At 55.2% G+C, this 20,447-nt stretch overlaps 11 protein-coding genes across 11 annotated transcripts in view; 7 read left to right on the top strand and 4 right to left on the bottom strand.

Moving 5' to 3' along the window:
- The window catches only part of L969DRAFT_89599 (uncharacterized protein), a gene marked incomplete at its 3' end in the record, with an annotated part of 465 nt that extends 11 nt beyond the window's left edge, over positions 1–454 (top strand). Inside the window, exon 1 of the mRNA XM_014710727.1 lies at positions 1–454. This exon is cut by the window's left edge and continues 11 nt beyond it. Coding sequence (XP_014566213.1) covers positions 197–364 — 168 coding nt within the window.
- Positions 1–522, top strand: part of L969DRAFT_89598 (uncharacterized protein) — a gene marked incomplete at its 5' end in the record, with an annotated part of 821 nt that extends 299 nt beyond the window's left edge. The window contains 2 exons of the mRNA XM_014710726.1: positions 1–430; positions 492–522. The exon at positions 1–430 is cut by the window's left edge and continues 21 nt beyond it. Coding sequence (XP_014566212.1) covers positions 1–81 — 81 coding nt within the window. The 3' untranslated portion in view covers positions 82–430; positions 492–522. The remainder of the gene's footprint in view (positions 431–491) is intronic.
- On the top strand, positions 490–1,204 carry L969DRAFT_89592 (uncharacterized protein). Its single transcript, XM_014710725.1, has one exon. It carries the CDS (start codon positions 580–582, stop codon positions 766–768), a length of 189 nt encoding a protein of 62 aa, XP_014566211.1. The 5' UTR covers positions 490–579; the 3' UTR covers positions 769–1,204.
- A 342-nt stretch (positions 1,205–1,546) lies between these two features.
- On the top strand, positions 1,547–3,230 carry L969DRAFT_89591 (uncharacterized protein). The gene has a single exon (XM_014710724.1). It carries the CDS (start codon positions 1,859–1,861, stop codon positions 2,945–2,947), a length of 1,089 nt encoding a protein of 362 aa, XP_014566210.1. The 5' UTR covers positions 1,547–1,858; the 3' UTR covers positions 2,948–3,230.
- Positions 3,194–6,139, bottom strand: L969DRAFT_89590 (uncharacterized protein). Its single transcript, XM_014710723.1, has 5 exons — positions 5,460–6,139; positions 5,338–5,407; positions 4,439–5,283; positions 4,306–4,383; positions 3,194–4,249 (listed from the first exon to the last, which is right to left on the bottom strand). Exons 1-5 carry the CDS (start codon positions 5,693–5,695, stop codon positions 3,307–3,309), a joined length of 2,172 nt encoding a protein of 723 aa, XP_014566209.1. The 5' UTR covers positions 5,696–6,139; the 3' UTR covers positions 3,194–3,306.
- Positions 5,492–7,013, top strand: L969DRAFT_104897 (uncharacterized protein; the record flags this gene model as incomplete). Its single annotated transcript, XM_014710722.1, has 5 exons — positions 5,492–5,876; positions 5,932–6,194; positions 6,241–6,645; positions 6,697–6,930; positions 6,978–7,013. Exons 1-5 carry the CDS (start codon positions 5,786–5,788, stop codon positions 7,011–7,013), a joined length of 1,029 nt encoding a protein of 342 aa, XP_014566208.1. The 5' UTR covers positions 5,492–5,785.
- Positions 6,967–7,921, bottom strand: L969DRAFT_89588 (uncharacterized protein). Its single transcript, XM_014710721.1, has 2 exons — positions 7,725–7,921; positions 6,967–7,669 (listed from the first exon to the last, which is right to left on the bottom strand). Exons 1-2 carry the CDS (start codon positions 7,753–7,755, stop codon positions 7,038–7,040), a joined length of 663 nt encoding a protein of 220 aa, XP_014566207.1. The 5' UTR covers positions 7,756–7,921; the 3' UTR covers positions 6,967–7,037.
- On the top strand, positions 7,797–9,335 carry L969DRAFT_590211 (uncharacterized protein). The gene is made up of 6 exons (XM_014710720.1): positions 7,797–8,012; positions 8,078–8,317; positions 8,377–8,440; positions 8,497–8,708; positions 8,768–9,142; positions 9,163–9,335. Exons 1-6 carry the CDS (start codon positions 7,857–7,859, stop codon positions 9,220–9,222), a joined length of 1,107 nt encoding a protein of 368 aa, XP_014566206.1. The 5' UTR covers positions 7,797–7,856; the 3' UTR covers positions 9,223–9,335.
- Positions 9,244–13,411, bottom strand: L969DRAFT_89586 (uncharacterized protein). The gene is made up of 4 exons (XM_014710719.1): positions 11,904–13,411; positions 11,473–11,853; positions 9,485–11,425; positions 9,244–9,433 (listed from the first exon to the last, which is right to left on the bottom strand). The coding sequence occupies exons 1-4, from the start codon at positions 12,999–13,001 to the stop codon at positions 9,344–9,346; spliced, it is 3,510 nt and encodes a 1,169-aa protein (XP_014566205.1). The 5' UTR covers positions 13,002–13,411; the 3' UTR covers positions 9,244–9,343.
- L969DRAFT_52334 (uncharacterized protein) lies at positions 13,187–13,993 on the bottom strand (the record flags this gene model as incomplete). Its single annotated transcript, XM_014710718.1, has 6 exons — positions 13,187–13,281; positions 13,336–13,434; positions 13,490–13,629; positions 13,679–13,715; positions 13,769–13,859; positions 13,916–13,993. 6 exons carry the CDS (start codon positions 13,991–13,993, stop codon positions 13,187–13,189), a joined length of 540 nt encoding a protein of 179 aa, XP_014566204.1.
- A 162-nt stretch (positions 13,994–14,155) lies between these two features.
- L969DRAFT_52457 (uncharacterized protein) lies at positions 14,156–20,427 on the top strand (the record flags this gene model as incomplete). Its single annotated transcript, XM_014710717.1, has 8 exons — positions 14,156–15,681; positions 15,729–16,152; positions 16,209–18,527; positions 18,578–18,683; positions 18,729–19,068; positions 19,123–19,400; positions 19,441–20,110; positions 20,160–20,427. 8 exons carry the CDS (start codon positions 14,156–14,158, stop codon positions 20,425–20,427), a joined length of 5,931 nt encoding a protein of 1,976 aa, XP_014566203.1.
- Positions 20,428–20,447: the final 20 nt, after the last annotated feature.

The following is a 20,447-nucleotide window of genomic DNA, read 5'->3' as shown; positions in this document are numbered from 1 at the left end:
CTCGCAGCCAAGCCGGCCAGAGCCAGACTCAATCCTAAGTTCAGCGCGCCGCCGACGAGAATTGCAGATGTGCACCGTTGAGCCCCGTCACTCCTNNCGAGCTACTTGNTGAGCTGTAATGCAATGCTCGGCACCTTAATGAGTCGCTAAGCGAAATGAGCCGTCCGCTTTTCGACTGCTGTGCTGCGAAACAACAATGGCGCTCTTGCTCGCGGCATCTCTCGCAAGCGTGGCAGCATGTGAAATACTGCCATGCAGGACGACTGACGAGACGGTACTATGTGAAATGTATTCCAGGCCTGTGGAGGTCTGCGAGCAAGCGGAGGGAATTTTCGACGCCTCATCTTGGCTCACCTGGTCTGCACGAAGGCACTCTCGCTAAAAATCGTCTCTATGAGTGCCGTGATGCCCGAGTCACTCGGCAAGCGCTGTCGACTCGAAGCTTCAAGGTCAACGGATCGATTGAGATCCGCAATGCATGCGACTTGCCTTGTTTTGCGAGCTGCAACAGGCCCTGTGATCCGACTCTAGCGGTACCTGACGCCGCTAGCTCTGAAGATCTTGTTGCGTCCCGCAAAGATGACTCTCGCTCGCATCAGATTTCCCTTCGTCGTATACGTGATATGTGAAGAAGATCCTGCGCGTATTCGACATTGTCAGTCGCAGAAACGGTGGGGACCAAGCTATGTAAAGTCATGCGAAGTCGTCTGCCTGCGTCTGCATTGTACTGATCAGAAAAAGATTGGCAAGGGGGTCGCTGGCCGCTAGTTTGACTAGCAATCGCGCTTTGCTATTTTACCTGACAACGATGACGTGTCAGTCTATATGGCAATCGACACGTGTCAGCAATAAATGCCGGCAGTGGAGAGGCAATATTCAGTGCGCAAGTAAAGTTGGAATGATGCATAGCGGCTAGGAAGTATGGAAGCGGAGAGGAACAGCCAAGGAATGGTCGTATTGATCTGATGTGATGAAATGGTGTGCCCAGATCGTGCTGGTGAAGTTTGAGTCGATGGGGAAGTTGAGTCGCCCAGATCGGCAGTCCGTGCCCACGACGCGCCCTAGCCCATATCCGGGGTCCTCAAGCTGGCGCCGCGATTCCGAGGCATAGGCCCCGTTCAATGACCACAGCGTCACAGCACCTCGCGTCGGCTTCGGCAGAGGGGATATTTCTTTGTCGATGACGGCGGGCTACTGGCCCCCCCGGCCTGACGGGACTTGCAGGGGCAGTATGCTTAGTCGCTCTCCTTCTTACTCTCGGGCTGAGAATTTTGCCAGAGGCGAAGTCGAGCTGGAGTTGAAGTCGAGCTGGAGTTGAGCTGGGAAAACAAATTTGCACTCTTCTTATATGCTGCGAGGAGCGTGACCGTGAGAAATTTGCGCGCACTCAACCGTCCGTAAGCGGCGCGAATGGACGGCGCTAACGTCTGATCACGAGCTAGATGTGCGCTCCCCGCGTTCGCGGCGCCCTGCAGAAACCGGGGTAGGCGAAATCATCTGAAAAGTGCGAATTCATCTGGTGAGCGCGAAATATGATAAGAGTGCGAATCAGTCCTACACTCCTCACACCCCATCTGGNGACATCCTTGCCCTTCCANCGCTCCGTTCTTACTCAACGGCTCAGTCTTTGGCCCGTCTGCTCGTAGCATCTCGCAACAGCAATTATAGACAGGACTGCAGCTGCATGATAGAGTAACAACAGCAAGAGGAGCAGCCGACCTATCAGCCTTGACCGTCGCCAGCAAGTAGCAGAGAGAGAGGGAGCGGCATACGAGTAGCTCGTACCACACATCGCACAGGGTAGGAAGCCTGCAGTCAGTTCATGACCAATACTGGTCCTCCTTGTCTTGTTGAGAGGATGTCAGAGTCACGCACGAGGCAGCCGCCTGAGGCAGACAGTGACGCGTCCATAACACCGCAAGTCCAGGTGCATGTGGAGCAGCAGGAGCAAGAAGCAAGCAAGGGAGTTCGCATCGGCAAAGTCACATCGACAGACGAGCGCGAGATCAAGCCAATCAAAGCGAGCAGGAGCGCAGATGTACCGCAAGACCAGGACATCCGAGACGTAGCGATCAGAGCTATACTCGGCTCCCACAAGGCACGACCGCCCAGTGCAAGTGCCAGCCGCAGCAACGAGCATGTTACGCCCAGCTCGCCCGCAAAAGATCGTCAGACAAAGCGGATTCGTACCGCTCAGACAGCCCTCCGTCCAACGACTGCATCAATTCGCACCACCGCTCAGTCGACGAGCTCGATCAGAGGCCCGATCTCCAACCCACGTATACTATCGTCGCGGCGTTCATCCTCCCCACCCGGATCGTCTTCAGTTCCGACCTTCAACCGCGAGTACACACACGCCAATCCTGACAGAGCTCAATTCCTGCCTTCCGTCAACCTTAGATTCGAGATGCTCGCTGATCTCGTTCGTCGCCACGGCAGCAAATTTGAGAACATCGCTCGCGACGTACCCGAGCCTCACACCACAGTCGCACCCGGCCGTCCACGAATCGGAATGACGTCAATTATCGAGCACGAGCATGCTGCCGCTATTGAGTATGATCGTCGCTGTTTCGCACATCAGCAGCGCGGCACAACCCTAGTAAGTACCGATGCAACGGTCGTGAAGGCCGGCGCAAACGCGGGCAAAGCTGCCGTCGCTGTGATCGCCCGCGAGTTAACACTCGGTGGAAAGGAGTTCTGGTACATCTTCAGCAAGCGGACCCCAGATACAATCTGCTCCAATGTTGCTGAGTGTGAAGCGATTACATATCGTTTCGAGCTCTTCAACAGCGGCAAGATTGCCTGGCCTGCAATCAAGCGAGTGCTCTTCAGCGATTCCCAACGCGCGGTGCGTCAGCTCGGTAAGTGCAGCCTTGGAGTCGAGCCCAAGCACAAGCACGTCGCAATCGTCACGCCTTGGGTAAGGGTCACGTTGGCGTCTTCATGAACGAATTTGCGGACAAGTTCTGCAACGGTGCCCGCAAGTACCGCGAGGTCGCCGAGAGCAAGATCTCTCCGTCAGAAGCAAACTATTACGCTTCCTCAGCCTTCCAGTTCTGAGTATCACGCGTATGGTCGCACTGCCAGTACGTCGACAGCTTGTCTCATTTCACGCACACACGGCAGTCGTCGCATCAGCACGTTCACGTCGTCAGCACGTTCACGACACGCATAAGCGCATCTCAACGCTTACTGATTTCTTGTTGTTGCTACACTTGCATCTCACTGTCATAACTTGTCACGAGTCCTCGAGCGTGATGCATGAGTGACATCAAAGAAGTATTTGCCGTTGTGCAAGGTATGGCACTATACAGTGGCAGCAAGGAGCTCTGAGAGGTCCATGGCCTGCACACCTGCTTTGGACTCGTTGTCGACGTAAGAAGACTCGGCAAAGCTCGACAGCTGGATGTCGCCGTTGGCAGGCGCTACAGGTATATCGAAGCCAGGTGGCAGGACTTGATCGACAATCGCAACGACGTCTGCGGGATCAAATTCTTGATGTACCAACCGCAACGTATCGCCAGACCAGGTACACCTCTCGACAGTCGTTATGACCTTGCGCGTCTCCCTCGCTAGACCGCCATCCGGCATGCGAGTATATTTGACGATCTCTGTGCAGTTCTGCGTATGTTTGATGTTCGCCGGCAGGCTATGGCCACCCTCTGAGGGCGGCAAGGCTTCGTCACGCGCGTATACCGTCGACTTGGGCTTTTCGCGTACGGTTTTGTCGTCAGGATGAGGCTCATTGATCTTCGGCGGCTCAGGCTGATAGTTCTTGAACTTGGGTTGCTTCTCTTGCTCGCCGTCGGCTTTGCGCTTTAGACTGCGTGGCGCAGGCGAATCAGACGCCCTTAGCGAGCTCTCTGGCAGATGGGCATCAAAGTCCTCTTCTGGCAGCTTGAGTAGTCGACGGGCCGTCTGTCTGATGCTCTCTGCCAGTTCTGCTGGTTCTAGCTTGAGTTCTGGCGGTATTGATTCCCTCGCACGCTTTTTTGCTTCGATGGCTGCGTCGGATGATCTCGCAAGGAGCACACATTGTCTGAGTAGGAAGTGCGAGAGTTCCAGTAAACCCTCGATGACACGTAGTGGTAAGTCGACGGGTAGCTCGTCGCTGACTCGTGATAGACGATTGTGATAATGTTGAGCCGCATACCACAGCAGCTTGACGAATTGCGGGAATCTGAACTTGCGAGGCACCTTTGTCGCGATCTCGAGGTCTGCCACTCGCAGCTGCGTCTCGATGTTCATTCTGAGAAGGCGCAGCATTGTCAGCTCATGTTGGCTAGCTTGCGCGGCAGCACGTACCCATGCACAAAATTACCGCCAAAGACAAGCGAGTCTGACGGCGTGTAAACAGCATGAATCCAGCCAGTCGGTATGATCCTAAGTAGCACCAATATGTGAGCTCGACGCAAGCGTCTCTGCGCGCATGACTTACATAGTGTTGCCTTGGGTGAGCTCGACTTTATAGACATGGTCGACCTCATCGCCTAGCCAGTGCGACTCCTGCGCTTCCGACGAACCGGACCAGCTTTCGTACTTGCGCAAGTTCTCAGCAGTCGGCCGTATGAAGTAAAAGACCTTGCTGCCTTTGAGAATATGATAGAAGACGGACGAGCCGGCGAAGTCGATATGCCAGTCTGTCCAGCACTTCTGGACAGACATGAGGCAGTACTTCTGTACTTTGGGATAATCCCCATGCGCACGTTTGTCCTTTGGCCAGACGTTCATGACCCAGTCGAGTTCTCTGACAACCTTGGGTGGGACGATGGACTTGCCGAGCGCAGTATGGGATACCTCGAGCGAGATGACGTTGCGTATCTTTGCTCGCCGTGGATTCTCGTAGTAGCTAGCCCATTTGCCGAGCGTCCAATGCGCAAGATCAGCTTGGCTGGCGACATCGACGACTTCCACTGGCGAGTCCGGCCCGACCAGTCTGGCGATGTCGGAAACCGTCATGTCCGACTCTGGCATCGTCATGCCCAGTCCGTCCGGCCTCTCGATAATGACGGGTTGCTTCATCGCTTCCGGATCTTTGTATAGCCAGTCTAGTGTGAGCGAGGCCCCATCCGGCAAGACTGGAAAAGGATGAGGCTCTATCCTCTTGGTATGGATGATTGCCATCCATCGCCCGGGGTCAGACTCGAGGCCGGCGTTGAGGTTCGAGTAGTCGATGTCTGTCCTTTGTCTGGACGACTTGCGTAGGTTGCCTCTGTAGGTGATCTTGAGGGGCTCCCTCTCGTCATCCCGTTCGCTCGCTTTGATGCAGGCGTCATCGTACCACTGTGACACCAATTGTTGAGCTTGCCGATGCATGTCATCAAGTGAGCTCGGTACCTTGTCGATGGCATCGCTCGTCTCTGAAGGATCAGGGGCTACGCAGGCCCAGTGGTACCATTGCTTGCAACTGCTTGACGCTCAGTCTCGCTTCGAGATGTGACACTCGACCGGGCGCTCACCCGTCGCAGCGGATCCAAGGCAGCTCTCCCTGATTGGGCTGTACAGGAGGATGCTTGTGGCCCTTGACGGAGCAGACGCCGCAGTCATCCTTGGGGTCCACAGCGGGGGCCTTGCTGCCGTTGGTCTTGGTCGAACTTGCTCCCATGTTACTCGTCTTTCGCGCTGGAGGCGGCAGTGGCGGCGAGCTCTTGACCTTGCCTGGCCTATCTGGCATCTGTCTCGACGGGACGCCCATCTTTGAGGCCTTGTGGTGAGGCGGATGTGACTGGAGTCAACACCGTCAGGCGCCAGGCACGGCTCGCGACTTGGCCGGGATGACAAGTTGATGCGCCTTGACGAGTGTCTGCCCCTTCAGCAGCCTGAGCTCGACTGGACAGCCTATCTAGATTATCTCTCTCGTCAGCAGATCATCTCAAGTCAGCCCCCGTCATGCTCGGCCAGACTGTTGAAAGGGCTCATGAAAGACTTTAGATGTCGATCTACTCTTCAATAGCTCCGTGAATGTACCCCCTCAGCATCGAGAGCAGCATCAGATCGCACAACAGATAGCGATTAGGACGCTCGCGCCTGTCCCCGTGCTAGGCACGCACGCAGCAGAACGAGAGGAGCGAGTCCGCACTCACGCGCCGCCACTGCTCACGGGCGTCAAAACACTCGATGAGACTCTACAAGGGGGTCTTTACCCTGGCGAGCTGATCGAATTGGCCGGACAACCATCCTTGTCTCGCACAACAGTATGTGTACGCTACCGAGCTGGCGTACTGCTGATGAGAGCTGCAGCTTGCCTTGCACATCGTCGTGCGGGAATTGCTGCACGCCCCCACTTCTGCCGGTCTCTGGATAGACGCCCGGGGATCTTTTGACATCAAGCGGGCTCTGGCAGTATTCGAAGCACTGCAGCGTCAAGATCACCGTTTTGCCGCCCTGGAGCCCGATGCAATCTTTGACAAGTGGGAGATCAATACAGCTTTCGACCCGGCTGCTTGCTTGCTAGCCATCGATTCGTCCCTAAAGTCGCTCGTCGATCAGTCCACTCGCTTACGCATCGTCGTCCTGGACGGGATAGATGTCCTCTTCAATGGTCTTGGCAACTCAGGATCCACCGAGCAGCACGCCGCCATGGTCACGTTCATGCGAGATCTGCAAGCGATTGCAAGCAGCGCCGAGTCGCCACTGACCGTGCTCGTGCGTTCACGCCCGCAATCTCGCCAGCATGATATGCTCATTGTAGGATAGGTCGTGAACAAGGCAGTCAATGCAGGAACAGAAGCCCCGTTTTCCGCATTCAGCACAACGAAGCACAAGCCTGCCCTCGGTCCCACATTCGCTCAGCTCGCTCGACGGACGATCTGGATCGCTGAGCGAGCGAGCGCTGATCCTCTGGCTCGACCCGATCGAGTTCGTGAGGCCTACATCGAAGTCGTGCGTGATCGGACAGGCTTGGCGGGCACATGGGCGCCCTTCCTCACTGTGAGTCTTTCTGATAGAGCCGGTGTAGCCGCTTGAGGAGTACGCAGGACGGAGCAAAGCTGCTCTCAATGCCGACAGAGTGAATACAGTGTACAACATCGGATGCATCATGCTGTCTCCTCAAGCTTACGCTGTAGCTCCTGTTCTCGCTGTCTCAGTGCGTCGAGTGATTGCTCGACGGACAAGTTGGCAATCTCGATCTGCAAATTGGCAGAGATGAGTTGGCTCCACTGCTGTTCTAGCGCTTCCAACTGAGCGCCTGCTGCAAGCTGCTTTGACTTTCGTTGCCTGTTGATCGTCTCCGTCGCTTCTGTCGTCGAGTCGATGGCGCCCTTGTACCTCTCCGCTGATCTGTCAATGAGGAAATTGCTCAATCGCCACGAGTTTGCACCAAAGCTGTTGAGCAGCTCGAGATTGTTGAGCCGGGTCGCTTGGTGCTCGAGCTGTGCAGAAGCGTTGTCCAGAGCGGCTTGCCATTCCTCTATGCTCGCCTGTTCGCCCGAAGGAGGGACAGGCAGACTGTACCGCGTAGTGTCGAGCCCTCCTTCGGCCTGCGAGCTCGAACTGACCCGCTTGAGCTCGGTCTGGAGGAAGTGACTCGAGCTGAACAGACGAGAGGCGACATCCTCCGGTAGCTGACTCGATAGATCTCGCTTGGGCAGCCTAGCGAGCTCCTTGGCAAGCTCTTTCTCGATGACTTCACGCGCTTCTGGCCTGTCGTCGTAGTCCTTGTCGATGTCTGCGCTTACGGCTTGTCAGCATGCTCCAGTCCAGAGTGTGACTATCTGGCGCACAAGGCAAAGAGTCTATCATTGAAGCGTCCATGCTGCAAGGTCGATGGGATGGCTTGCCCGTCGGCTTGGCTGGCCGCTCTGTCGCGTTGGAAAAGCTGAAGAGCGCCAGCCGAGGCTCGAGCTTATCACGAGATGGGCTACTTGGCAGAGCAGCAGCGCAAGCTGCTCATCAAGATGATGGGCGAAGAAGTGATGGGCAACGTCACGCTCGACCTCAAGTTCACCGACGACCGGGTCTGTCGCAACTTTCTCTGCGGCACCTGTCCTCATGATCTCTTCAACAATACCGTCAGTCTGAGCTTCCCCCCTTTGACGGCTCTCGAGAGCTCACGCCTTCTAACGAACTGATGCAGAGGATGGACTTGGGTCCTTGTCCGAGGAGCCACAGCGAGAAGCTCAAGATCGAGTTTGGCGCAGCTCGAGAGGCAGCCGAAAAGGGTGAAGGCGACGTCGCTCTCAGAGACCTCGAATCCATGAGGGCAGAGTATGAGCGCAACGTGCTAGGGTTCGTCGACGAGTGCGACAGGAGGATCAGAGCCGCCCAGCGCAGACTCGAAAAGACACCAGAGGAGAACAACAAGACGACCGCACTGGCAAGTCGTGCCTGACCCATGAGCGCTTCTTCCTGCTTATAGCCCTGCTTTTCCTGCAGATGCGCGAGATTGGAGAGATCCAGACGGCCTACGATCTCGCCATGGAGGAAGTGGAGCGACTCGGTCAGTCAAGCACATGTCATGGGCTCAGGAGCTCATCTCATGCAAACGGTGTGCAGGTGAATCCGGCGAAGTAGATGCATCCATGGCAGAACTCAGCAAAGCAGAAGCGCTCAAGGCTGAAAAGATCGACAAGGAACGCGAGCTCCAGCAGTTGACAGACACTTCAGGCGCATCTGGCCACCAAAAGCTCCGCGTCTGCGACATCTGCAGCGCTTACCTCTCTGTCCTCGACTCCGATCGCCGCCTTGCCGATCACTTCGGTGGAAAGGTAGATCGCCCACGCAGTATCCTTTGCACAGACCGCTGATCTGTCCTTGCGCTCTATAGATGCACCTCGGCTATCTCACGCTGAGACAGACCATCGATACATGGAAGCAGCGATCCGCCTCTGCTCTCATACCTGGCCCGGGCATGGCTCCTCAGCCCGGAGTTGGTCTCAAGGTCAATGGCCACGCACAGCCGGACGGTCCTATGCCATCCAGTCTTCCTGCCCGGCCAAGCGCCGCAGAAGACTCTCACGGCCCCCGAGACTCCTCGAGAGGTCCAGCAGCAGACTCACGAAGAGGAGATTCGCCCGCTACCTACTCAGGTCGAGAGCGCGACCGCGATCGCCGCCCAGACGAACGAGACAGAGACCGTGATCGCGACGGTGGACGATCGAATGATCGCGAAAGCTCAAAGCGAGAAGAGGGCGAGATCGAGGCGCCACCTAGCTCATCGAGCCGCAGCAGACGAGCAGAAGAACCGGAACGATACGAGCGAGAGAAGCGGAGGCGATATGACTGAGTCCTTTTGCACACAAATTTCTGTTGTAGGCATAGTTTGCATAGCGAGCATGCTTGCACTAATTGCAGATACGTGAGGTGGTCGGCACACAATGTGTGGTTACTAGTACAGAGATCATCACAGGCTAACAGGCGTGGGCAGTCTGGCACGCTTCTCGTCCGAATGACTGTCGACGGACGTGTCACTGTCTGAGTGTGCGCGCTTTCTCTGTTTGTAGTGGTATCAGCAGAGTGCAAGCGCTAGACGTGTTGCGCTTACTTTCTGCGAGTCGTCGCTCAGCATAGACGACTCGCTCGAAGCGTCTGTTTCGTGGAATGGCTCGCTCGACCGTGTGCGCTGACGAACCATTGCTTGTATACCTAGAAGCTCATCGTCGGAATAATGTAATCGGAATGTAGGCACAAGACCCGGCAGAGCTTTGAGGAGCGCTCGCGCATGGCGAGCACAATAGACTTTGGGACCATTCCAGACAATCTTTGGCTTTTGTGGGCCAGGGGCGCTCGATGTCTGCCGCGAACGAGAACGACTCGAGCCTGACCGCGGCACACTCGAAAGCTCCGTCAAAGGCGAGTCGGCTCGGCTGCTGCTCAGCGACTGAACCAAGGTCAAGCGTGGAACGACGGGAAGGCTCGGCAGCAGAGCTGCATCGGAGATGGTTGGGCGCATGAAAAGTGAGGCTGTGCCAGCTAAGGCAGTCTCGAGCTCGGACCTGGCATCGTCCATCGAGGCAATGCTGCTCAGGGGCGAGTCGGGCGCGTCATATTCTGGTTCGATCGGCGGCATGAAAACGAGAGTACCGAGATAAGCAAAGCATTTGCACGACTGGCACTGATAGTCATCTTCGACTCGATGTGAAGGATCGACTGTCTCGACGAGTCCGCCGAGAGTTTGGAACGCTCGCCGTGCATAGTCGCGATGTCGCAGCTCGCGCGAGACCATCTCGTCAATCAGGGGACGCAGATGACAGGCCATGCTGGCTGTGCTGTCACGCTCAGCGATGGTACAAACAAGCTGATCATGCGAGAACACGGGATGCTTCTGTAACTGCTGATAATGCGTCACACAAGCCAGGTCGTCGGCCAGCCAAGACGGCAAGCTAAAGTTGACCGCTTCGTTGACGTTGAGACCATGATTGAAGCCGGCGTGATAGGCTCGAGGAAAGGTGATGACGAACTCGTTTGCGCGCTGATCACAGGCGTAAACTCGTACGCCGGCTTCTTTGAGGCGGCCTGGGCTCATCAAAGTGACAAGCTGGAACATCAGATCAGGCTGTTGCTCGAAGAGCTCAGGTGCGGCCGCCTTGACAGCTGCTTCGAGGTGGATGTCGTCGTCTCCTGGCACGCCATACCAAGTCTTTGTGTCGCCCCAGTGCTGATAATTGATGCTATAAGTGTAGTGATCTTCCTTATGCCAGGCAAAGGTGGAGAAGACCATGCCGACATAGAGCCACGGCACGGTCATGCCAGAAATGTTGCCTCTGATGTGGCGGAGCAGAGAAGAAGGTGCAGTGGGAATATTATTGAGATTCCATGCGTCTCGTGCGTATGGATCTCTAGCATTGCGACGCTTCTCAGGGAAGCCACTTGATGTGTCGTTAGTGTGTAGATCTGCGCCGTACTCGACTTCGACGGTCTCGTCCGTAGTCTCGACGAGGCGCCAGAATTCGCGCTCAATGTAATCCTCAAGTGCCAGATCAATGGGCAACGGAGCGGTGAGTGGTGGTGTAGGTTCGCGTGGTGCTGGCATGGGATCGGGACAGGCGGGCGTCCCAGTGCGGGACGAATCGATCGGCAGTCCATCCAGTGAGGACTCTCTCAGCCATTTCGCATCGAAGCCTTCCTCTTCCTCTATAGGCACGCCGTCGAGGTCATCGTACGTACCTGCGAGGATTTTGTCATTGATAGAAGCTGGCTGCTCGAGAGATGCTCCCTCGGGTTGCATATAGGCTGGCGGATGTCGCTTGACCCATAAAGATTTGAACTCGTCTGCACGCCGTCTGAAGCTATGAAAGCTGTGCTCGTCACCCTCATCGAAGCCAAAGTCACGACCAGTCGACATGAGGCAATCTTTGCAGATCCATCGACCCTTAGGTATACTTTTGAGGGGTGGTGTAAGGCAGTGAATATGGTAGCCTCGATCGCATTCGTCGCAGAGCAGCATCTTACTCGCGCGGTTGTCTGCATGACACGTTTCGCAGGCCTGCATGTATGTCAGCGTAGTCCGCAGGCGCACCATAGAACGCTCACATCGCCGACATCCTCGGGGGGTAGATCGTGTAGCGGCAGGCCAATAGCGATGTCGGCTTCATCCAAGACTTCTTCTGCCTTCAGTGTGTCCTCTGCAACGGGCTTGACAAAGTCCTTGAAGATGGGCACCTCTGGTACAGGACCAAGTGAGCGTGTCTTTCGTCGGAGTGGCGTAGCAGGCGAAGTCGAAGTGCTTGCGACGGGCGTCAGTAGCTGAACGGGGGTCTTCTTCGCTGACGTCGTCTTGACGAGCTCGACATGTTCTTCAAAGGGGCAAATGAGCTTCGCATAGGTGGCTTTCAGCGCGGAAGTGGCCGAAGTCGATTTTGGATCGATTCCGATGGCTAGCGAGACTTCTTGCCATTTTCGATCTCGTGACACCTGATCGTCGAGAATTAGATAGCGCAGAACACATAGCGGAGATAGCATACGATGTCAAAGCCACCCCTACTACTGACGGCTTTTTGAAGCAGGAATAGATTGACTGGCCTTCTGTTGACGGTCGGCAGAGATGTCAGGCGAACCTTGGCACACTCTCGCTGCTTGTGAAAGATGTAAAGCTGCTCAAGGAAGTTGAGATTGGCTCTTGCAGAAGCCTCGAGCGCATTTAGGCGTTGCAAGCGAGTCTTGAATCTGAACGTTTCTGTAGGAATGCTGAACGTGGGCTTCCAGCCTTCAGGCGGGACGACTTTGCAGATACCGTACTGAGATGCAATCTTGCTCAGTGATTCGATGTACTTGAGCGGATCCTGGAACTCGTCTTGTGTCGGATAATACGTTGGCGCTTCGGCGAGACCGAACAGCCGATTCTTCTCGCCTGCTGACACGGTCTCTTCCCTGGGTGTGATGGTGCGAATGGTCTCAAAATTGACGGGCGGAGCAAAGTCTGCTGCCACACCGCCGTGGCGAGACGTATGAATTCGTCCGATCAGCTGCTCTGCGAGCGATTTCTCCTTGCGGCCGGTAAGCGCATCAAGACTGGATGATATACCCTCGTTGGCCTGGTCTTTGGCATCTCTGATGAGGACCGCTCTTGCGCCACCTTCGACCGCAGGGCCACTTTGCTGTGACGACATTCTGCCCGTTGGCTTTTTGCGGTTGCGATGGGTGGGCTTCACGGGTGCATACTCTATCGGCTCGTCGTCAAAGGTGACGTCCAAGCTGCTGATCACCGACACGGGCGGCGGAGTTCTCCGTCTATGGCGCACTCGCTTTGGCGTCTTTGGCGTCGCGAGCGAATCTTGCCCGTCTTGGCTCTCGGGCGCGGCTTGGCTGGTCGCACTTTGCATCGTCGGGTTCCCGTCGAGGTCAGGATCGCCCCGAACCAGATCGGTCTGGTCCGGAATGACGGATCCTGGCACTCTGGACTGTTCAGACCATATGCTGAGGTCTTGCTGAGATAAAAAGGCGCTCGCCAGTGACGGGTTGCCGTCGGCTGTTCTTGGTATGCTGGGCACATGCGGGCTCAGATCGGTTTCTTTGAGGCCTGAGAGCCTCGCTAGATCATGAATGGGATCGTGGACATCCATATTGAGGTCGCTCAGTCAACGTTGCGCCGAGACCAGTGATGCTTTGCCTGTGGGCCGGCTAGGGATTTCTCGGGCGCGCCTATTTTGTGCATCTAATGATGCGTGAGCTCATTTTCGGACGACAGACGAAGCTCTAGGCAATACAACAACCACATTTAGCGACGACAACAAGGTCTTTGGCACCATCATGTCCAGCATTCGCTCGGGGAGACTCTGTGGTCTCTGCCGTTGGCGCGCACGCTCTGCTGCTTTACGTCTCGCGATAATGCTTTTCTCATGTCTGTCGTTCCGTGTGCATCAGTGAAATGCGACATGTACCAAGACTTTAGCTCACCAAATGCATCCTCTTCCCCTGGTTTGACTCCACCTGAGTAATAGCCTATGACGCGCCGGTAAACCGAATAGCCCAGTCCTTCGTACATGTCTATCGCCTCTGTTCCCACACGCTGACGTGAGCGTGCACAGATCATGATGAGAAGCCTGCGCACGATTGTTGGACACGCGGACATAGAGGTCGACAAAGTAGGCTCGGTGAAGCTCCGACATTTTCTCGAGGAGAGCCATCATGCCCTTTGCGAGGCCGAGTCGCCTGTGCTCGGGCGAGACAGTGATGGCTGTCACATGCCCGCTGCACGGTGTTTGAGCACTCCGCTGTACGCGCAGAGCGCCAGACCTACTGCCATTCGGTGCCCGGCCCTTCAGTCTTGCCCATCACTGTCGCGTGGTAATGTGAGCATGAGAAAGCAGACGCCAGAAAGAGAGCGTACCATAGCCCATCAGTTTGCCTTGTGCGTTCTCCTGAGCAGAGAAAAGGTGCGGCCATGTCGCTAGATTGCCCAGATAATACGCCACAGAGTACTGCCAAGCCAATGTGAATGAGCCTTTGGCCCAGCGTGGGGAAGGATGCTATGTACTGTCTCGGTCCAGGGATCGAGATTGATGTTGTTGAAGGAGAAGATGTCTGTCGCTCGGAAGGGCCGTAGAAGGCTCATGTTTATGGCCGCGGTAGGTAAGCGCGTACTGCAGCTGGCAGCGTGTCGTGTCAGCCCAGCTCAAGACGGCTTTGCGGGAGCCGGCGCAGGCCGCAGGCAGATAGCACTGATCGCGAGTCTACGCTCAGTCGTCACGACACAGGCCGAGAGCCTTAACACGCAATGGCTGAGAGCGTGTCATCGGACAGTGGTACCGAAATCATGACAACGCCGACAGCTCATTCGCCTGCGCTCTCATCTGACGACGAGGGCCAGAGCCACACTCATCACGGCTTACAGCTTGATCATTCTCCCGAGCAGCCGGAGGAGCGAGGTGTCAGTCGCCCTGCCTCACCTAATGAGCCAAATGGAAATGTTGCGCAAGCCGCACCGCTCAGCGATAGCGCCAGTGAGGGGCTGCCCCCATTGCCCAGCAAACAGGATGTACAGGTCGAGACAACAGCACCTTTCGAGGCTGTCGAGCTCTCTGACCGAGCTCAGACGGCGACACAAGAGCGCGAAGCGGCCAGCGCTAATAATGAGCAAGAGAACACTCTCCCCTCCTCTTCTTCGGTGTCTATTGCCCCATCGAAAGCGTCCTCATCGAGCAGCGCCGCGGCTTCAAGTCAACCGGCTGGTACAGCAGCTAGCATGAGCACACAGCCTACCGAGATTGAGGACGAAGCGCCGTCGACCTATCGACCTCGCTCTTCCACGTCCGCGACGCGCACCACACAAACTTCATCAGCGCCACCGCTCTTGTCAGGCAGACTGATCATACAATCTCTGGAAAGCATGCTAGCCTCGAAAGACGCGAAGAGATCGGCCCTCTTGAGGGAAGCAATCGAACGTGCTTTACAAGTGCTCAAGTCGCCCAATGCTGCAGAGACATCCATCGATCCTCGTGTCATCTTCGAGCCACTACGCTTGGCATGCGATACAAAGAGTCACGCTCTGATGATCCAGGCGCTCGATAGTATTGGCAAGCTCGTCAGCCACTCGTTCTTTTCGTCGCCTGTACACGCACCGTCGCAGGCAGGCACACCCGACGGCACGCATTCCAGGAGATCATCGCTTGGCTCGATCGAGCAGCCCTATATTGCAGATCCTCAGCTGGCAGAAGACGTCGTCTCGACCATCTGCAATTGCTTTGTCGACTCGACGAGCTCAGGCTCTGCTCTACCCGTGCCATCGACCGGGCCTCTAGCGACAGCATCAGCATCAACAGGTCCAGATGCTGTCAATTTGCATCTGCTTTCCACGCTGCTTAGTCTGATACTCTCAAGCTCACTACCGGTGCACCAAAGCTCGCTACTAAGAGCTGTGCGCACGGTCTATAATATTTTCTTGCTTTCAAAGGGTCACCAGAACCAGACAGTTGCGCAAGGTGCATTAGGTCAGATCGTAGGCGCAGTCTTTGGTCGTGTTGCTCTTGGTCAGCCCATCACACATAGAGATAGCCGCGGCACACCCACGTCGAGCGCTCGGCAATCTACTACTCATCTTCCGCCAGAGATTGCTGCCCAAAACACCAACGGCCATGAGAACGGCAATTCAGAAGCACGAGCGAGCTCCGATACCATCCGCAATGATGACTTGCCGGCCAGTGAGGACGCTCCCACTGTATCGAATGGAGGCACATCCTTGCCCACTCACACAGCAATCTCAGCCGAAGATGGGGCAGCTGCAACGACTGTCATGGACTCGATGTGCGTCTCTCGGATCTCAGTGTAGGTTCCACTGACCATGTAAGCAGCCAATCGATGGAGGCCAGACAATCCTTTGAAGGTGTCTCAGAGCGCGAAACGGGTCCGTTCCTCAGTACGAACGATCTTTACATCAAGGACGCGTTCCTCGTATTCCGCTCGCTCTGTAAGTTGTCGATGAAGCCCCTCGGCTCGGAGAGCGAGAGAGACATCAAATCGCATGCAATGCGATCCAAACTGCTGTCTCTTCACCTCATCCTGACCATCTTGCACAACCATATGGCACTCTTTGTCGATTCGAGCGTGACCATTTACTCCGCATCCAATCGCGAATCGACGCAGTTCATTCATGCCATCAAACAATATCTCTGCCTTTCACTCAGTCGCAACGCTATCAGCCCAATGCTCAACGTGTTTGAGATAAGTTGTGAAATCTTCTGGCGCGTTCTGTCGGGCATGCGCACAAAGCTGAAGGTGGGATCGGATCTGAGCGTAAAAAGTACGGCTGGCTAACATGCTCTGGGCTATAGAAAGAGATCGAAGTGCTACTGACAGAGATCTTCTTGCCGATACTCGAGATGCGTAGCTCCTCGGTACGCCAAAAATCACTCTTGCTCGGTGTAATGGCGAGACTATGCCACGATCCTCAAGCACTCGTTGAAATCTACATCAATTACGATTGTGACCGGACATCGCTCGACAATATATACGAGCGTCTGACAAACATCGTCTCGCGACTTTGCACGACGCACTACACGACAGTAACGATCAGCTCGACAACGTCGTCTACTTTTGATTCGCTTCTCACACCTGGAGCGCCTGGCATCGCAAATACCTTTGCTTCGGCTGCGAATAGTGTGCCTGCTGTGCCCACGATGATTGCCTCACAGGACGGCAGTCTGCCTTCGAATATCCCTGTCGAAACCCAGCTCAAGAGACAGAGCCTAGAAGCGCTGATAGCTATCTTGCGGTCCCTCGTCAGCTGGGCTGGCAAAGGCACACTTGCTTCATCGCAGACAGACTCAGTGCTAGCGGCGGAGCAGCGTTCGCTCGCAAGCGAAGACATGCGCGAAGCTGACGAGAGCCTCGCCATCCCCAATGGAGGTCGGTCAGCAATCTCCGGCACCTCGACTCCGGAGCCTAATGACGATCCCGGGCGTTTTGAGAATGCAAAAGCGCGCAAAACCACATTGCTGCAAGGCATACAGAAATTCAACTTCAAGCCGAAACGAGGCATCGAGTTTCTCATCAAAGAAGGTTTCGTTCGCAGTCGCGATCCCAAGGACGTCGCAGCTTTTTTGCTGCATGCGGATGGGCTCAGTAAGGCGATGATCGGCGAGTGGCTCGGAGAAGGAGACGCAGACAATATTGCGACTATGCACGCCTTTGTCGATCTGATGGACTTCTCGGGTATGCGATTCACAGATGCTCTTCGCATGTTCCTGCAGTCCTTCCGTTTGCCTGGCGAAGCGCAGAAAATCGATCGATTCATGCTCAAATTTGCAGCGCGCTATCTTGCAGGCAATCCCTCGTCAGCATTTGCAAACGCAGATACTGCCTATGTCCTCGCATACTCGACGATAATGCTTAACACTGACGCCCATAACCCGCAAGTCAAGAACAGAATGACGCTGCAAGACTTTTATAAAAACAATCGCGGCATCAACGACGGCGCCGATCTACCGGAGGAGTTGCTCGCAGGCATCTATGAAGAAATACAAATCAATGAGATCAGGATGAAGGACGAGATCGATCTGGCACCCACAGTTCCAACTGGTAGCACACTGGCAGTTGCACTCGCCAGTGTCGGTCGTGATCTACAACGCGAAGCATATGTGCTGCAATCTGAAGGCATGGCGAGTAAGACAGAAGCCCTCTTCAAGACCATGATGCGATCTCAACGACGCGGAGCGACGCGCACGAGCGAGCAGTTCTTTGAAGCCTCGAACTTCCAGCATGTCCGTCCGATGTTTGCCGTCGCCTGGATGCCAATACTTGCTGGCATTTCGGCTCCAATGCAGGATTCTGACGATCTCGAGCTCGTGAGCCTCTCGCTCGAAGGTTTCCGTCAAGCGATCAAGATCGTCTGTCTCTTTGACCTCGAACTCGAACGGAACGCCTTTGTCACAACCTTGGCCAAATTTACTTTCCTCAATAATCTGGGCGAGATGAGACCGAAGAACGTCGAAGCCATTAAGGCTCTACTCGATGTTGCCAGCATTGACGGCAACTATCTGAAACAGTCTTGGCGAGAAGTTATCATCTGCATCAGCCAGCTGGAGCGATTCTCGCTCATCGCGCAAGGCATCGACTCACGGTCGCTACCCGAGATGGGCAGGCCGGCCCGACCAGCACCAGGTCGGCGCAAAAGCACCCTGACGAGCAAGCTCAGCCGGCCAACTGACGAAGTTGCGAATGAGACTCGGAACTCGCACATCACAATCTCTGCTGATCGGATCTTCTCTTCGAGCAGTACGCTGTCAGGATCTGCCATCGTCGATTTTGTGCGCGCACTCAGTGAAATCTCGTGGGAGGAGATCCAGTCATCAGGTCTCTCGGAGCATCCCCGCGTTTTCTGCCTACAAAAGCTAGTCGAGATCTCATACTACAACATGGGCCGGATCAGACTCGAATGGTCAAATATCTGGGCGGTACTTGGGGAGCATTTCAATCAAGTCTGCTGTCATACCAACGCACGAGTCAGCTTCTTGGCTCTTGACTCACTGCGGCAGCTGGCGATGCGCTTTCTCGAAAAGGAAGAGCTTGCGCACTTCAAGTTTCAGAAAGATTTTCTCAAGCCGTTTCAGTATACGATGGTCAACAACAAGAATCCCGATGCGCGAGATATGGTGCGCTTGCAGCCGTCGCCGACGAGGTCTTGACTGATGTAGCCCGGCAGATACTGCAATGTTTGCGACAGATGCTTCAGGCGAGAATAATAAATCTACGGTCAGGCTGGCGGACAATGTTTGGTGTGTTCTCAGCGAGCAGCAAGGTTGGCAACGGTGCGTAATCTGCCTACTTGCGTATTCTCGCTGATGGTCCTGTAGAACGCATCGCCACGCAAGCCTTCGAAATCGTTAAAAGCATCAAGCGCGATCATTTTGCGACAGTGATCTCGCATGGCTCTTTTGCCGATCTGGCTGTCTGCATCACAGACTTCTGCAAGATCAGCAAATATCAGCGGGTATCCCTGCATGCTATCGAGATGTTGAAAGACATGGTCCCCCAGATGCTGTCATCGCCCGAGTGTCCACTCAGCGAGGCCTACAAGAGCAACTCGAGCGAAGAAGTAGAGCTCTCTCAGGACCCTATGCTGTGGTGGTTCCCCATACTCTTCGGGTTTTACGACATCATCATGAACGGCGAGGACATGGAAGTCCGCAAAAGGTTAGCCTAGCCTTGATAGATGTGCGTGCGAGAGTCTGACGTGCTTCAATGCAGAGCGCTAGACTACCTCTTCGAGACACTCAAGGTTCACGGTCATGCCTTCCCCACTGATTTCTGGGACTCGGTCTGCAAAGAAGTGCTCTTCCCCATCTTCGCTATTCTCCGATCGCGCCAGGACGTTTCACGCTTTACAACTCAGGAAGATATGAGTGTCTGGCTGTCGACAACCATGATTCAAGCTCTGCGCAATCTCGTCGACCTGTTCACCTTCTACTTTGACAGTCTCGCGCGAATGCTTGGCAGGCTACTTGATCTGCTTTGCGAATGTATCTGTCAAGGCATGTCCCATACGGAGGAGGCCGTTGCGTCAAGCTTATTGGCTTGCAGAGAATGATACGCTAGCGCGCATCGGTACAGCGTGTCTGCAACAGCTGGTCGAGCAAAATGTCCGGAAACTGACGCCAGATATCTGGGAGCGCATCATAAGCACTTTCATCACGCTGTTCACGAAGACGACCGCGTCTCAGCTATTCGAAGAAGGCCTGCGCACTCCAGCCTCACCTTCGGTCACACGAGAGACATCCTCGACCGACTTGATCGCGGATCAGCCGCCGAAGACGAGTGCATATACCCCCGGCTCCGCTCTCGATGATGACCCGCCGACCAAAGGACGTAGCTTGTTTGCGGATCGCAAACGCATTTTTAGGCAGATTATCGTCAAATGCGTTTTGCAGTTGCTGCTCATCGAAACAGCGCATGAGATGCTGCAGAATGACGAAGTCTATTCGACCATACCAGCCAAAGATCTGCTTCGACTTATGTCAGTCCTCGACAGCAGTTATCGATTCGCGAAGAAGTTCAACGCCGACAAGGACCTTCGCATGGCTCTCTGGAAAGTCGGCTTCATGAAACAGCTGCCCAACCTGCTCAAGCAAGAATCCAGTAGTGCTGCGACACTCGTCAATGTATTGCTACGCGTATATAGCGATGAGAGGATCGATCACAAAGCCAGGAGAGCCGAGACTCTCGAAGTCTTCATGCCGTATGTCATGCTCGGGCAAATGAGATATATTGGCTGACAAATGTGATAGGCTTGCAACTGACATTCTAGGCAGCTTCGTGGCCTATGACGGCGAGACACAGGCTCGCAACATCACTGCGTGGACTCCCGTAGTCGTGGAGATCCTGCACGGCTTCTGCATACTGGAAGACAAGACGCTCATCGCCAACGTTACAACGATTTACCCGCTTGCGGTGAACGGCCTCGCTCGAGACGTCTCGCCAGAGATCCGCGAGTCACTGCGCGCGCTTTTCTATCGGGTCGGTATCGCATCGGAATTTTACGAGCAGGTAGACTAGGTTGTATGTGATTTGAAATT

Source organism: Mixia osmundae (genome assembly GCF_000708205.1).
Source record: "Mixia osmundae IAM 14324 unplaced genomic scaffold scaffold_9, whole genome shotgun sequence".
Taxonomy (NCBI): domain Eukaryota; kingdom Fungi; phylum Basidiomycota; class Mixiomycetes; order Mixiales; family Mixiaceae; genus Mixia; species Mixia osmundae.
Note: the sequence above shows the minus strand (reverse complement) of the source record. Positions and strands in the feature narration are given on the sequence as shown.